The 12,532-nt window shown below is 47.0% G+C and overlaps 1 protein-coding gene across 3 annotated transcripts in view; it reads right to left on the bottom strand.

Moving 5' to 3' along the window:
- LOC138642409 (uncharacterized) overlaps nucleotides 1–12,532 on the bottom strand; it is a 231,603-nt gene that overhangs the window by 71,342 nt on the left and 147,729 nt on the right. For all 3 annotated transcript variants that reach the window (XM_069730540.1, XM_069730543.1, XM_069730541.1), the window contains exon 14: nucleotides 6,951–7,136. In XM_069730540.1, coding sequence (XP_069586641.1) covers nucleotides 6,951–7,136 — 186 coding nt within the window. The remainder of the gene's footprint in view (nucleotides 1–6,950; nucleotides 7,137–12,532) is intronic.

Genomic DNA, 12,532 nt, shown 5'->3' with positions numbered 1-12,532 from the left:
CTTTGAGGGAACTAAGCGCTAGACCTGAATCCAGACCAGACTGACGAACCCCATATGGTGGGAATGGAGGAGACAAAAAGGAGGACGACCGTGGTCTCTACACCATGCAAAAAAAGTTTTCCAGGTGCGGTGATAGATGCGCACAGATACAGGCTTCCAGGCGCTGATCATGGTGCACACTACGTCTTTGGAGAACCCAGCTTGTGTTAGGATCCAGGATTCAACAACCATGCCATCAAACACAGGGCCCCTGAGTTCTGGTGGCAAATCGGACCATGGGAGAGTAAGTCCGGACGATCCAGTAATCGCCAGGGGACGTTGACGACAAGTTGTGACAAGTTGTACCAACTCCGCGTACCACGCCCAGTCCGGAGTGACCAGGATCACTGGGACTTCCTCCACCTTGATCTTCCCGATGACCCTCGGGAGTAACGGAATTGGAGGAAACACGTACGGAAGATGAAACTGATGCCACGGAAGAACCAGTGCGTCCACCCCCGGAATGTGAACTGCAGAGATGACTGAGTGGTTTCTCTTGGCCCAGTGAAGGAAGTGTTCCACGCACATTGCCAAATCGTCGTCGTCGCTGACCGGATAATGCCACGAGTCATTTAGGCGAGAATCTATGGGACCTAGATCCCTTAGATCTAGACTGCTTAGGTTGGCTCTTCCACGACTGGTTGGTCTTACATGAAACCTGGGGACCTCTGTGCCCATGAGGGGAGCGCCCCGATCCAGAAGAGTTGGCCGTAGAGGACCAACCAGAATTGCTGCGTAAGGACCGGAAGAGAGACTGTTGCGGGCGGCGAAATGGCCGCTTAACCTTCTGCTGAGGGAGGAATTTACTCTTTCCACCTGTGGTGTCAGGTAAGCTGATCCAGCTTCTCTCCGAACAAACGACCGCTTTGATAAGGCAGAGGTTAAAGGTACCGTCACATTAAGCGACGCTGCAGCTATATAGACAACGATGCCGATCGCTGCAGCGTCGCTGTTTAGTCGTTGTGTGGTCGCTGGAGAGCTGTCACACAGACAGCTCTCCAGCGACCAACGATGCCGAAGTCCCCGGGTAACCAGGGTAAACATCGGGTTACTAAGCGCAGGGCCGCGCTTAGTAACCCGATGTTTACCCTGGTTACCATTGTAAATGTAAAAAAACAAAAAACACTACATACTTACATTCCGGTGTCTGTCGCGTCCCCCGGCGTCAGCTTCCCTGCACTGCGTAAGCGCCGGCCGTAAAGCAGAGCAGTGACGTCACCGCTGTGCTCTGCTTTACGGCCGGCCAGCGCTGACAGTGCAGGGAATTTGACGCCGGGGGACGCGACAGACACCGGAATGTAAGTATGTAGTGTTTTTTTTTTTTTTTACATTTACAATGGTAACCAGGGTAAACATCGGGTTACTAAGCGCGGCCCTGCGCTTAGTAACCCGATGTTTACCCTGGTTACCAGTGAACACATCGCTGGATCGGCGTCACACACGCCGATTCAGCGATGTCAGTGGGTGATCCAGCGACGAAATAAAGTTCTGGCCTTCTAGCTCCGACCAGCGATGTCACAGCAGGATCCTGATCGCTGCTGCGTGTCAAACACAACGATATCGCTATCCAGGACACTGCAACGTCACGGATCGCTATCGTTATCGTTCTAAAGTTGCTCAGTATGAAGGTATCTTAAGGATTTCTTGGACGCAGAGTCCGCTCGCCATTCCCTGAACCACAGTGACCACCTAATAGAGACAGCATTTAAGGCCGCAAGCGCAGCACAGTTAGCCGTGTCAAGAGAAGCGTGTACCAAAAAGTATCCGGCCACAGCGGTATGATTGGCCAGATCCACTGCCTCCGGGGGAACTCACTACCCGGTATTGATCTGCTCAGTATCTGCCTAGGAGACCATTGCTTTGGTTACCCACGTCACGGCGAAAGAAGGGGAGAATGCTGAGCCCGAGGCTTAAAAAAAAAAAAAAAAAAAAAACAGACGGGCAAGATTCTCTATCAAATTGTCTGTGGGATCTTTAATCTAGGATCCATCTCGAAGGGTTTTGGAAGCCAGACAGGATACAGGTGGACCGACCAGAAGGGATTGCGCAGATCCGGAAAGAAAAGGTATCTCGCCTCAAGAGGCTTCTGACCTGAGAAGCATTTGGCTGGCCTGGTCCGGTTTGGCAGTACACTGGTCAAGTAGTGCCATCTCACTATGTACTGAAACTCGGGGGTGATTGGAAAACACCCTATGAAGACGTTTGGTCCTTTTGAAGGACAGCACGTGATCCGGGGTGGAGGCAGAGTCCTCGTTAACCTTCAAAGTCTGGTTGACAGCCTCTATGAGACTATCCACCGTCAACCTGATAATCCGGCGAATCGAGGTCGAAGGACTCGATAGTCCTGATAGCTGCGAACCCCTGTTGAGGGGGAGTGAGAAACAGAGTAACGCCTCAGGAAGGCAAGCTACGTAGAGTGGACCCTCTGGACTATGGAACCTCCCCTGGGCAACCAGAACCTAGTTGGGACCGAACCCTATACAGGGACCGTCCGGGGCAAGCCCTGGGGACTCTAATACCACAGCAGCAGATACAGAGAGGAACGGCTCGTAGGGAAGCAAGGGTAGGGTGGGGGTAGCAGAAAGGGATCGAGACGTGGACTAGGGCTATTGGTGAGGAAGAGGATGAGAACAAGGAACCAAGAACGTGGACTAAAAAGGATAGGAATCGGTTACAAGGAGTATCGGGAGTCACACGGAGGCAGGCGACGGCAGCAGGCACTGTGGACTGAACAAGAGAGAAGTCGGGTAAGGCTATGTTCAGACTAGCGTTGCGCGCCGCTGCGTCGGCGACGCAACGCACGACGCACACAAAAACGCGCCAAAACGCACGCAAAAACGCTGCGTTTTGCGACGCGTGCGTCGTTTTTTGCCGAAAATCGGCCGCAAGAAAAATGCAACTTGCTGCGTTTTCTTGGTCCGACGCTAGCGGCAAAAAAGACGCAAGTGTTGCAAAACGCAACACACAAAAACGCATGCGTCCCCCATGTTAAACATAGGGGCGCATGACGCATGCGTCGCCGCTGCGTCGCCCGACGCTAAGGCGACGCACACTAGCAGAACGCTAGTGTGAACGTAGCCTAAGGATAGTGCAGAGGCAGCGCAGCGCGCGGGTAAGAGTACGGAGCCTGAGTTACTAGCACGGAACTCATGTAATAATCAGGCACCTCTACAGAGGGGAAGCAGCCTGATACACTCAATCCCTTACCCCTATAGGCTGGATGTCACTTCCGGGTCAGGGTACATCGGCTCCATAAGATGCGCGCGGCTGCAACCAGAGACTAGCAGCACACACAAGAGCAGAAGGAACGAGGCAAGCAGCGGAGGACCGGGCCGCATCGGTTACAGAGATCACGGATGCCGAGGCGCAAGGGGGCCTGAGAGACGTGCAATGGGTCCATTTTGCAGGCCGACAGTTCCCGAGTGGTGGAGGAAGTCTCTAAGACAGGCAAACGAATGCCCAGACCTGATGAGGGGTCTTGGAGGGACTCAATTGCTTTAGCTGGTAAAGCCATGGACTGCGACAGTGACAAAGTCCACTCAGGGGGGCAAGGTACACTGGGTTCGGTAGCGGCGGGGGGGGATCCTGAGCGCATTCGGGATCACAGGCCTTGCAGAGTGGTATACTCTGTCACCATGCCAATGAAGTCTGGCAGGTTGTGCATGAGGTAAAAAAAACCCACTGTTTTGGTGGCCCTCTTAGATGTCTTGGAGAATGACATGATGTACCTCAGTCTGTCCTGACTCAATGCCCCAATAGTTTGGTGGTTAATCACCGGAGAATAATGCAGAAAAAGGGACCAATGGGTGTCGCAGCACAGCTCTTACCCAGGTCCTGAGATACTCCCGGTGTAATCGATCCAGCCGGCAATAGCCACTGGGATGCTGATTATGTGATACTCTGTCCCCGTGGAAACATGCTGAGGAGCTGAGGTAAGGAAAATATGGCGACCGGGATCAGGAAAGGCAGTCTCGCTCTGAGAGAGAAGTGTCAAGAGGGTGGGCGGAGCCACCGACGTGATACAAGAGCTTCTAGGTTATGACCTAGTAGACGCCGAAGCCAGGGACTAAATTTCCGGTGCCGGCCGGGACGCACCCAGGGGAAAACTGGAAAAACCCGCCCTGCAGGAGCACCTCCCTTGCTGAGCCAGACCTGGGCACTTACCCATCCTGTCTGGAGGCCCTTATAAAAAGTGCAGAGCTCGACTTCTCTGCCTACAGGTCAGGGGCTGCAGCGTGGACTGTGTAGGAACCCTCCATCCACCATCCCTTTGATAGGGATGTGAAGAGCTACCGTCCGCCTCCTTCCATCACCTCTGTTCTATCAGTGGTGATGCAGTAGAGGCTGCTCGGACTCCATCAGTGCCTCTGTATATACTAGGGGTTAACTCCCCCAGGATGGGTCAGGGCTCTTGGTCCGGCGCTAGCAAGCCTGGCTGCAGAAGGGGGTACATGGAGGTGACACTCCATGTTCCTATTTGTTGCTGGTGCGGGGAGATCGGTGCCTTGAAGGGATCAGTCGCCCCTTGAATAGAGCTCAGGCTTGGGAACGGGGCAGGAGGGGGTATGTGGAGGCGACACTCCACGTGCCTGCCTGTTTTGGTTGAGGGAGATCGGAACCCTGAAGGGATCAGTCACCCCTGTGATCCATGAAATGGTAAAAATATTAAAAGGTGAAAAATAGAATAAAAATTAAAATAAAATAAGAAATTGTGATCTGAATAGCAGACCCATGTGCCTCCTCTGGACACTAAGGATGAACTGGTTCGAGCTGGAGTCAGTGGTAGGTGTATACTGCAGTGGCGATGTATACTGAGGCGAAGGAGAAAAAAAACTTTCGTATTAAGGTTTTCGCCAATTCTCAGAATCCCACCACCCCAGGGCAAGACCAAAAGATGTGATATTGAGAGTCGGATGCTGAACCACAGCGCCAATATATTCAGATATTAGGGGTTCAGTTTATGAAGGAGCTCTGGAGTGTGGTACCAAAAAAATTTAAAATCTTATATTGGTTCTCTTTGAATAAACTGCAAATAGGGGATTGGCATATTCATCCTAAATGACTCGCCAACACTGGGGAGACAGCTCCTTCCCAAAGAGAGATTCTCATTTAATCATAGGGTTGTTTCAACAGAGGTTCCACCAGTGGAGAATTAATAATCCTGTAAATATCTGATATCAACCCTTTAGTTGACAGGCCCCTTCGGCATATCTTCTCAAACTCCAAATAACAGAATCAACAAACTGTTGTGACTTATTTATATAGTTTTGAGCAAATAAAGAGTGCAACTTTCTGGGCAGAATCCTGCGCCCCCTCAGAAATCCATACCTCATCCTCCCTTCTATGGGCACTGTATACAGGGATCTTCTGCAAAGGCGACTTCCGCTCCAATGACCTGCGCTGTGCGAGCAGATAAGGTGCTCTTCCCACTTCCTCCCTGCATTGCTATGTACACATGGTTCCTAGCCATGACTGTACAGGGAGGAAGTGGGAAGAGCATCTTATCGACACACAGTCACAGTGACTCGCCTTCACAGTAGATCCCCAAGTGCAGTGCCCATAGAAGGGAGGATGAAGTGTGAATTTCTGAGGGAGTGCAGGGCTCAGGATTCCGATGCCATAACCGACGTGCATGGGAGGGTATTGTAATAAAGACAGGAGGCAGGAATTTCTTATAGCATCGCACACCCCATAGCCTGGAAGAAATAATTTAAGACAAAATATAACATTTCTCAGCAAGAATACCATTAATATAAGGCATACAGGTAGGACTAGTGTAACATTTCTATTACTTGTATGACCATATTAATAGGTCACATATGTCCCAAAAGTGGGCGGGGGGTGGGAGAACGGGGTGACACATTCCCCTTAAAAAATTATGCCTGCAGTGCAAATAGCTGGCAACAAATCATATTCAACACTTCACTAAACGAGTTTCAAAATCATCTAAGCTCCTGTCTCAACTGTGATTCAATTTCCTCTTTAGTAATATTTTAACTCCAAATAGGGGTCAACAAAAATCCACAACGGATTAGTGGTAAACAACACTGTGAAATTATGTGATCTAAAGTCCTAACAATAATATCAAGTAATAAAAAATGAATTATCTATCTAATCAGCACAGGCAAATACAATAGAATATAACAGAATAGTGAAATAAAATAAGCGAAACTGAAGTTCGCCCATCTTTTTTGCAACATTATAGTGAAGATGTAAGTCTACGTTCACACTAGCGTTGTGCGCCGCAACGCACGCAAAAACGCGGCAAAACGCACGCAAAAACGCTGCGTTTTGCGACGCATGCGTCGTTTTTTGCCGAAAATCGGACGCAAGAAAAATGCAACTTGTTGCGTTTTCTTGGTCCGACGCTTGCGGCAAAAAAGACGCATGCGTCGCACAACGCAACAAACAAAAACGCATGCGTCCCCCATGTTAAATATAGGGGCGCATGACTCGTGCGTCGCCCGACGCTAACCCGACGCACACTAGCATAACGCCAGTGTGAACGTAGCCTAAGTGAACCACAACTAAAACTGAATCAACTTTATACCTTATGTTCATTGCAGTGCTTTATACACATTTCTTTGAAAGTGTAGAGTTTCAAGTTGTTGGCAGTTTTTTTTAAGCATCCCCAACATCAATAGTGTTATTTTCATCAACGATGGCCCCGTGGTATTTTTCTTTAATCAATATTAATTTATGTATTTAATTGGTTAGATTATTTAAATAGATATATAGATGTCTATTTATATGTCAGTAATTATTTAATTTTAGTTCATATTCTAATCAACAACTGTGTATGTAAGTTTACCAGTACACAATAATCGACTTGCATTGTGTTTAATACCTCTAGGGTCACCCGTTCATTATTTCAGTTTTACTTTCTAACAAAGGCTGAATACTTAAATTACCTGTGGAGAAAGTAACTTTGAGCAACATATCTTTGGATGCACTCCTTGATCGCTTCCTTTCTCTACCTTCCTCTGTCACAGAGTGCTTATTGGATACCGAACGCATTTCATCCTTGCATGAAGATGATCTTGATGGTCTATACTCCTTTCCATACCATATAGACCTCTTTTTACTGTGACTAAAGTCTAGGAGAAATTAAAAATATTACTCAATCATGGTAAATAATACAATGTTATCAGAATATATTAAGACTCATCATTACTACACAGAAAGGCCCAATGTACCAACTGCGCATGAGAATAGTCAAGTGCAAACGAGAATATGAAAAATCATCTGACTTTCATCCAGAAAGACGTAGTTACTTACCGGTAAAGAAATTTCTCACAGCCCGTGACAGCACCACGGAGAGAGGGGATACGCCTTTCAGGGACAGGAAAACTATAGATAAAAACGGCGGTACCTCCCTTGCATCAGTTGGTTTAGACTCTAAACTTTAGAGCATAGGAGGACCTCCAGGTTATTGTCAAAAGATTAAGACATTTTATCATAATACTTATAAGCGACACTCCGTGTTTATACATATATCACACCACAAACAATGAAAGGGTGCTCACCACACGTGACAGAAGGGAATATAAAGGGTGATGTCATGGGCTCTGAGAAATCCAGTTACCGGTAAGTAACTACATCTTTCTCCTTCCCCCATGACAGCACCACAGGGAATTTAATCTTTGGGAGGGACCACAGCCTGTACAACCCTTCACTTAAAGCTTAATTCAGAAGAAGAGGATAGGTCCAGCCAATAGTGTAGGTTTAGTATCCAGGGACTGTTGGAAATCTTTTCCCAGGCCGGAAGGAAGCAGAATAGTCTGACCCCCACCTGTGAGAGACCATCACTTGGAGGGCTTCCAATCTTGAGAGGAGCTTCCAAAAAACAAAACAAAAAAAAAAACCCTTTCCTCCCACTCCCATCTACTCTGTTCTCTTGGGAGCCTCCTACAGAAAAAAAAAATACTACTCCGAAAGGACCGTTTGTATATGGGAGTGGCCAGGTTAGGGAACCCCCCCCTCTTATTCCCTGCTTTCTGAAGGATGTCATCCAATGTTTCAATAAATAGAAAATTCCCTTCACAGGGGGTAGAACATAGGTTTAATTTAGTTTGGCTTAAATGCTGGCCGGGTGACCTTCAAAGTGCTCTACAGGCTGCATTCGAGAACGCTGCAGACTTGGCCGCTAGCCTAACAGAGTTTGCTGATGAATTCATCAAAAAAGCTGCAGCCCCTGTATTAAAGGAATGAACTCAAGTACCTTGTCTCTGGACACTGCTTTTCTAGTTGATCTAACCATATCATCAGGGACCTACAGTCATGGACAAAAATTTTGAGAATGAGACAAATATTAATTTTTCCAAAGTGTACTGCTTCATTTTTTCTAATGGCGATTTGCATATACTCCTGAATGTCAGAGTGATCAGCTTAACAGCAATTACTGTACTTGCAAAGTCAATATTTGCCCAGAAAATGAACTTTAACCCCCAAAACACATTTCAACATCATGGCAGTCCTGCCTTAAAAAGGCGTAGCTAACATCGTTTTAGTGATTGATCCATTAACACAGGTGTGGGTGTTGATGAGGACAGGGCTGGCGATCAGTCATGATTAAGTAAGAATGACATCACTGGACACTTGGACAGGAGCCTGGTGCTTGGTATCATTGTTTCTCTTCAGTTAACCATGGTTATCTCTAAAGAAACACATGCAGCCATCATTGCACTGCACAAAAATGGCCTAACAGGGAAGAGTATCGCAGCTACAAAGATTGCACCTCAGTCAACAATCTATCGCATCATCAAGAACTTCAAGGAGAGAGCTTCCATTGTTGTCAAAAAGGCTCCAGGGCGCCCAAGAAAGACCAGCAAGCGCCAGGACCGTATCTTAAAACTGTTTCAGCTGCGGGATCGGACTACCAGCAGTGCCGAGCTTGCCCAGGAATGGCAGCAGGCTGGTGTGCTTCTGCACGCACTGTGAGGCGAAAACTCTTTGAGCAAGGCCTGGTTTCAAGGAGGGCAGCAAAGAAGCCACTTCTCTCCAGAAAAAACATCAGGGACCGACTGATACTCTGCAAAAGGTACAGGTAGTGGACTGCTGAGGACTGGGGCAAAGTCATTTTCTCTGATGAATCCCCTTTTCGATTGTTTGGGACATCTGGACAACAGCTTATTCGGAGAAGAAGAGGTGAGCGCTCCCACCAGTCTTGTCTCATGCCAACTGTAAAGCATCCTGAAACCATTCATGTGTGGGGTTGCTTCTCAGCCAAGGGAATTGGCTCATTCACAGTCTTGCCTAAAAACACAGCCATGAATAAAGAATGGTACCAGAATGTCCTCCGTGAGCAACTTCTCCCAACCGTCCAAGAGCAGTTTGGTGCCCAACAATGCCTTTTCCAGCATGATGGAGCACCTTGCCATAAAGCAAAGGTGATAACTAAATGGCTCATGGAACAAAACATAGAGATTTTGGGTCCATGGCCTGGAAACTCCCCAGATCTTAATCCCATTGAGAACGTGTGGTCAATCATCAAGAGACGGGTGGACAAACAAAAACCAACAAATTCTGGCAAAATGCAAGCATTGATTATGCAAGAATGGACTGCTATCAGTCAGGATTTGGTCCAGAAGTTGATTGAGAGCATGCCAGGGAGAATTGCAGAGGTCTTGAAGAAGAAGGGTCAACACTGCAAATATTGACTTGCTGCATTAACTCATTCTAACTGTCAATATAACCTATTGGTACTCATAATATGATTGCAATTATATTTCTGTATGCGATATAAACGTCAGACAAACACTAATAAAAACCAGAGGGCAGCAGATCATGTGAAAATATAATTTTGGTGTCATTCTCAATAATTTTGGCCATGACTGTAGAGGCGCAGGTTGCTACTATATAGCAGGCCTAAAACTACTCCACGATGTATCCTATGCGCCTTTAAGGAAGGAATCTGCCTTTTTATCTAGCGGATCTTTTACGACTCCCATGTCCTCGAAGAGGGGGAGGGGGGGGCACGTTTCTTGGAGGCATTTGCTACTGCAACATCTAATTTTGGGGCTTTATCCCAGGATGACGACACTATATCCTCAAAGGGATATTTTCTTTTTAGGGACGGTATAGAAGAGTTTTTCCTATCTGGTTTCTCCCACTCATTTTTAATCAGGGCCTGTATATTTTCATTCAGGGAAAATGACCTTGATTTTTCTATGCCAAGCCTCCAAACATTATATCCTGTACTGTTTTTTTCTGGGAAAGGGTCCATTACTCCCATAGTAGATCTCATTGCTTTAACCGGGCATTCTACTTCTTCTACAGGGAAACAGTGGCGCCCCCTTACTTCGTCATCTGAGGAAGCATCTGATGAACCCGAGTCTTTCTCCTCGGAGCTAGTGGAGTCAGTGCTTGCTGGCCTTCTGTTCCCTGACAGTATCCACTTGTGTGAGGGATCAAAAGGTGCTTTCAACATACATCTTAATCACTGATCTTAATTCGGAGGTGAAATTTGGGGTCTCCTCATATAGCAACTGTTCTATGCACGAACGGCAAAGTCTTTTATCACAGGTGACAGTTAACATTTCTGTGTTGGTTTTAGCCAAACTCTTACCTCCCAGAAAAATTTAAGAGAAAGGGGACCCCAATTACAAGGTGAACTTTCACGAAGATCACTCACCAGATGCAGCCACAGTTACCGGTTTTGGAGGAGGAATAGAGTCCATTGAAGGGCCTTTTGAGGCCGGAGACTTGTCTACTGTGCCGGAGTATCTGCTGTGCTGGGTGGAATTGCTGCGTGGACATCTGCTGGAATGTCCACTCCGCTTGCTTAAAGAATCATGATGTCTCCTTTTAGGCTGTTGCTGCCTCTGGCGCTGCTGCGGTTCGCTGTGCTGCTCCTCCTCCATGGGACTGCTGGCTGCAGGGAGCATCTCATCCCGCTCCCTTCTATTTGAATAAGCTGCCCAGCATCCCCTGTACTACTTCCGGTTTCACACTGGAAGTTCCTCCTCCTAATGTGACCCCTGGCCGCGTCATCGGAGGGATGGGGGGGTGGGCATCCTCAGCGAGTCCCTCGCATGTGCGACCGGACATCCAGGAAGACCAGCACTGGAGTATGGTGCGGCTGCTGTGCTCCCCTCCGCTAACCCTGAAAGACCCCTCAGGTTCCAGTGGTGGTGGCTTCAGGACACCGCACCAGCCGTGAAAGGGGAATCTCCGCACCATCTCCTCAGTCTTCTTATCTTCAGGTTCGCCATACAGAAGGTTCCCAGTCAGGGAGAGGAAACCAACCAATGAGAAGGAGAGGTAACCGCCCTTATTAGCTGTAGGTTTCCTGTCCCTGAAGGGTGGATCCCTTCTCTCCGTGGTGCTGTCATGGGGGAAGGTGAAAACTTGGATGATTTTTCTTTTTCAATCAAGATAGTCATCCGTGTATCTGTTTTTACATCCACGTACTGTCAATTTTACATACATGATCATCTATAGTTTCCTAGGTTTATAATCGAGATCTATTGGAGAAAAAAAAATCGAATGTCACTGATGGTCAATGTTCCTTTGCTACGTGAAGAGAATGGGGCATCAGACTGCACTGCTCGCCTGACAGGATAAATGAATAAATTTTGCAAGCTGGGGAGTGCTTGAACCTTTGGCTGCATCCATTCATTGTGGTGTATCTCTGTTCCCCCTGTTTTTTTAATCACAGTGGGACGAAGAATAAAATCATTCATCTTAACAGCCATACAGAATGTGTCAGTGTGCAATTTAAAAAACGGATATCACAGGTCCGATTTATACGTTTGTCTTGACTATTTAGAAATGACTTTCTAAGGGCTCCTGTAAAGAAAATTTTAGGTCAGGAAATTAAATTACTTCCATTTACAGCAATATTAAACAGACTACTTGCCCTTACTCCTAAAGCAGTCTTGTAGACATTTTTCAGAGAAGAACGTGTCAATTTCTAACATTTAGGTTTCTGCCTCACTCTTCAATGGCACTATAATTGATATATGAGCTCAACTGTGATTTAAGTCAATGGGCATCCGTAAAACAAAGCTGAAAATCAGAATGCTTTTGACTTGCTTCCGTGTCTCATGGATCCATTGCTTGAAGATAAATTTGAATTAAAACATACAACTTCTAGAGCAACAAGTAGCGCTTCAGTGGGGGAAAGGGATGTGGGGAAAAACAGTTTCTCACAGATAAATTCACACAGATGTGTGAATGAAGCCATATGGTAAACACACATTTAACATCTGCTGTTGATTTTATAATCCATACTGTAGGTCAATCTAGAAAAAAAAATTGCAATTTGTAGATGAGATTTCTAACATCACAGATAGCTAGCTGGTATTGTATTATGCTGTAGATTGAGCAGAAAATCTGCATTCAGCCTTAGGCTATGTTCACACATAGCGTCCTGTCCCTGCGGGTTCTCCCGCAGCGGATTTGATAAATCTGCAGGGAAAACCAGCTGCGGTTATCCCTGCAGATTTATCGCGGTTTGTCCTGCGGGTTCCGCTGCAGGATTTTACCCCTA

Source organism: Ranitomeya imitator, chromosome 6 (genome assembly GCF_032444005.1).
Source record: "Ranitomeya imitator isolate aRanImi1 chromosome 6, aRanImi1.pri, whole genome shotgun sequence".
Lineage (NCBI taxonomy): Eukaryota > Metazoa > Chordata > Amphibia > Anura > Dendrobatidae > Ranitomeya > Ranitomeya imitator.
This window is presented reverse-complemented; position numbering and strand designations above follow the sequence as displayed.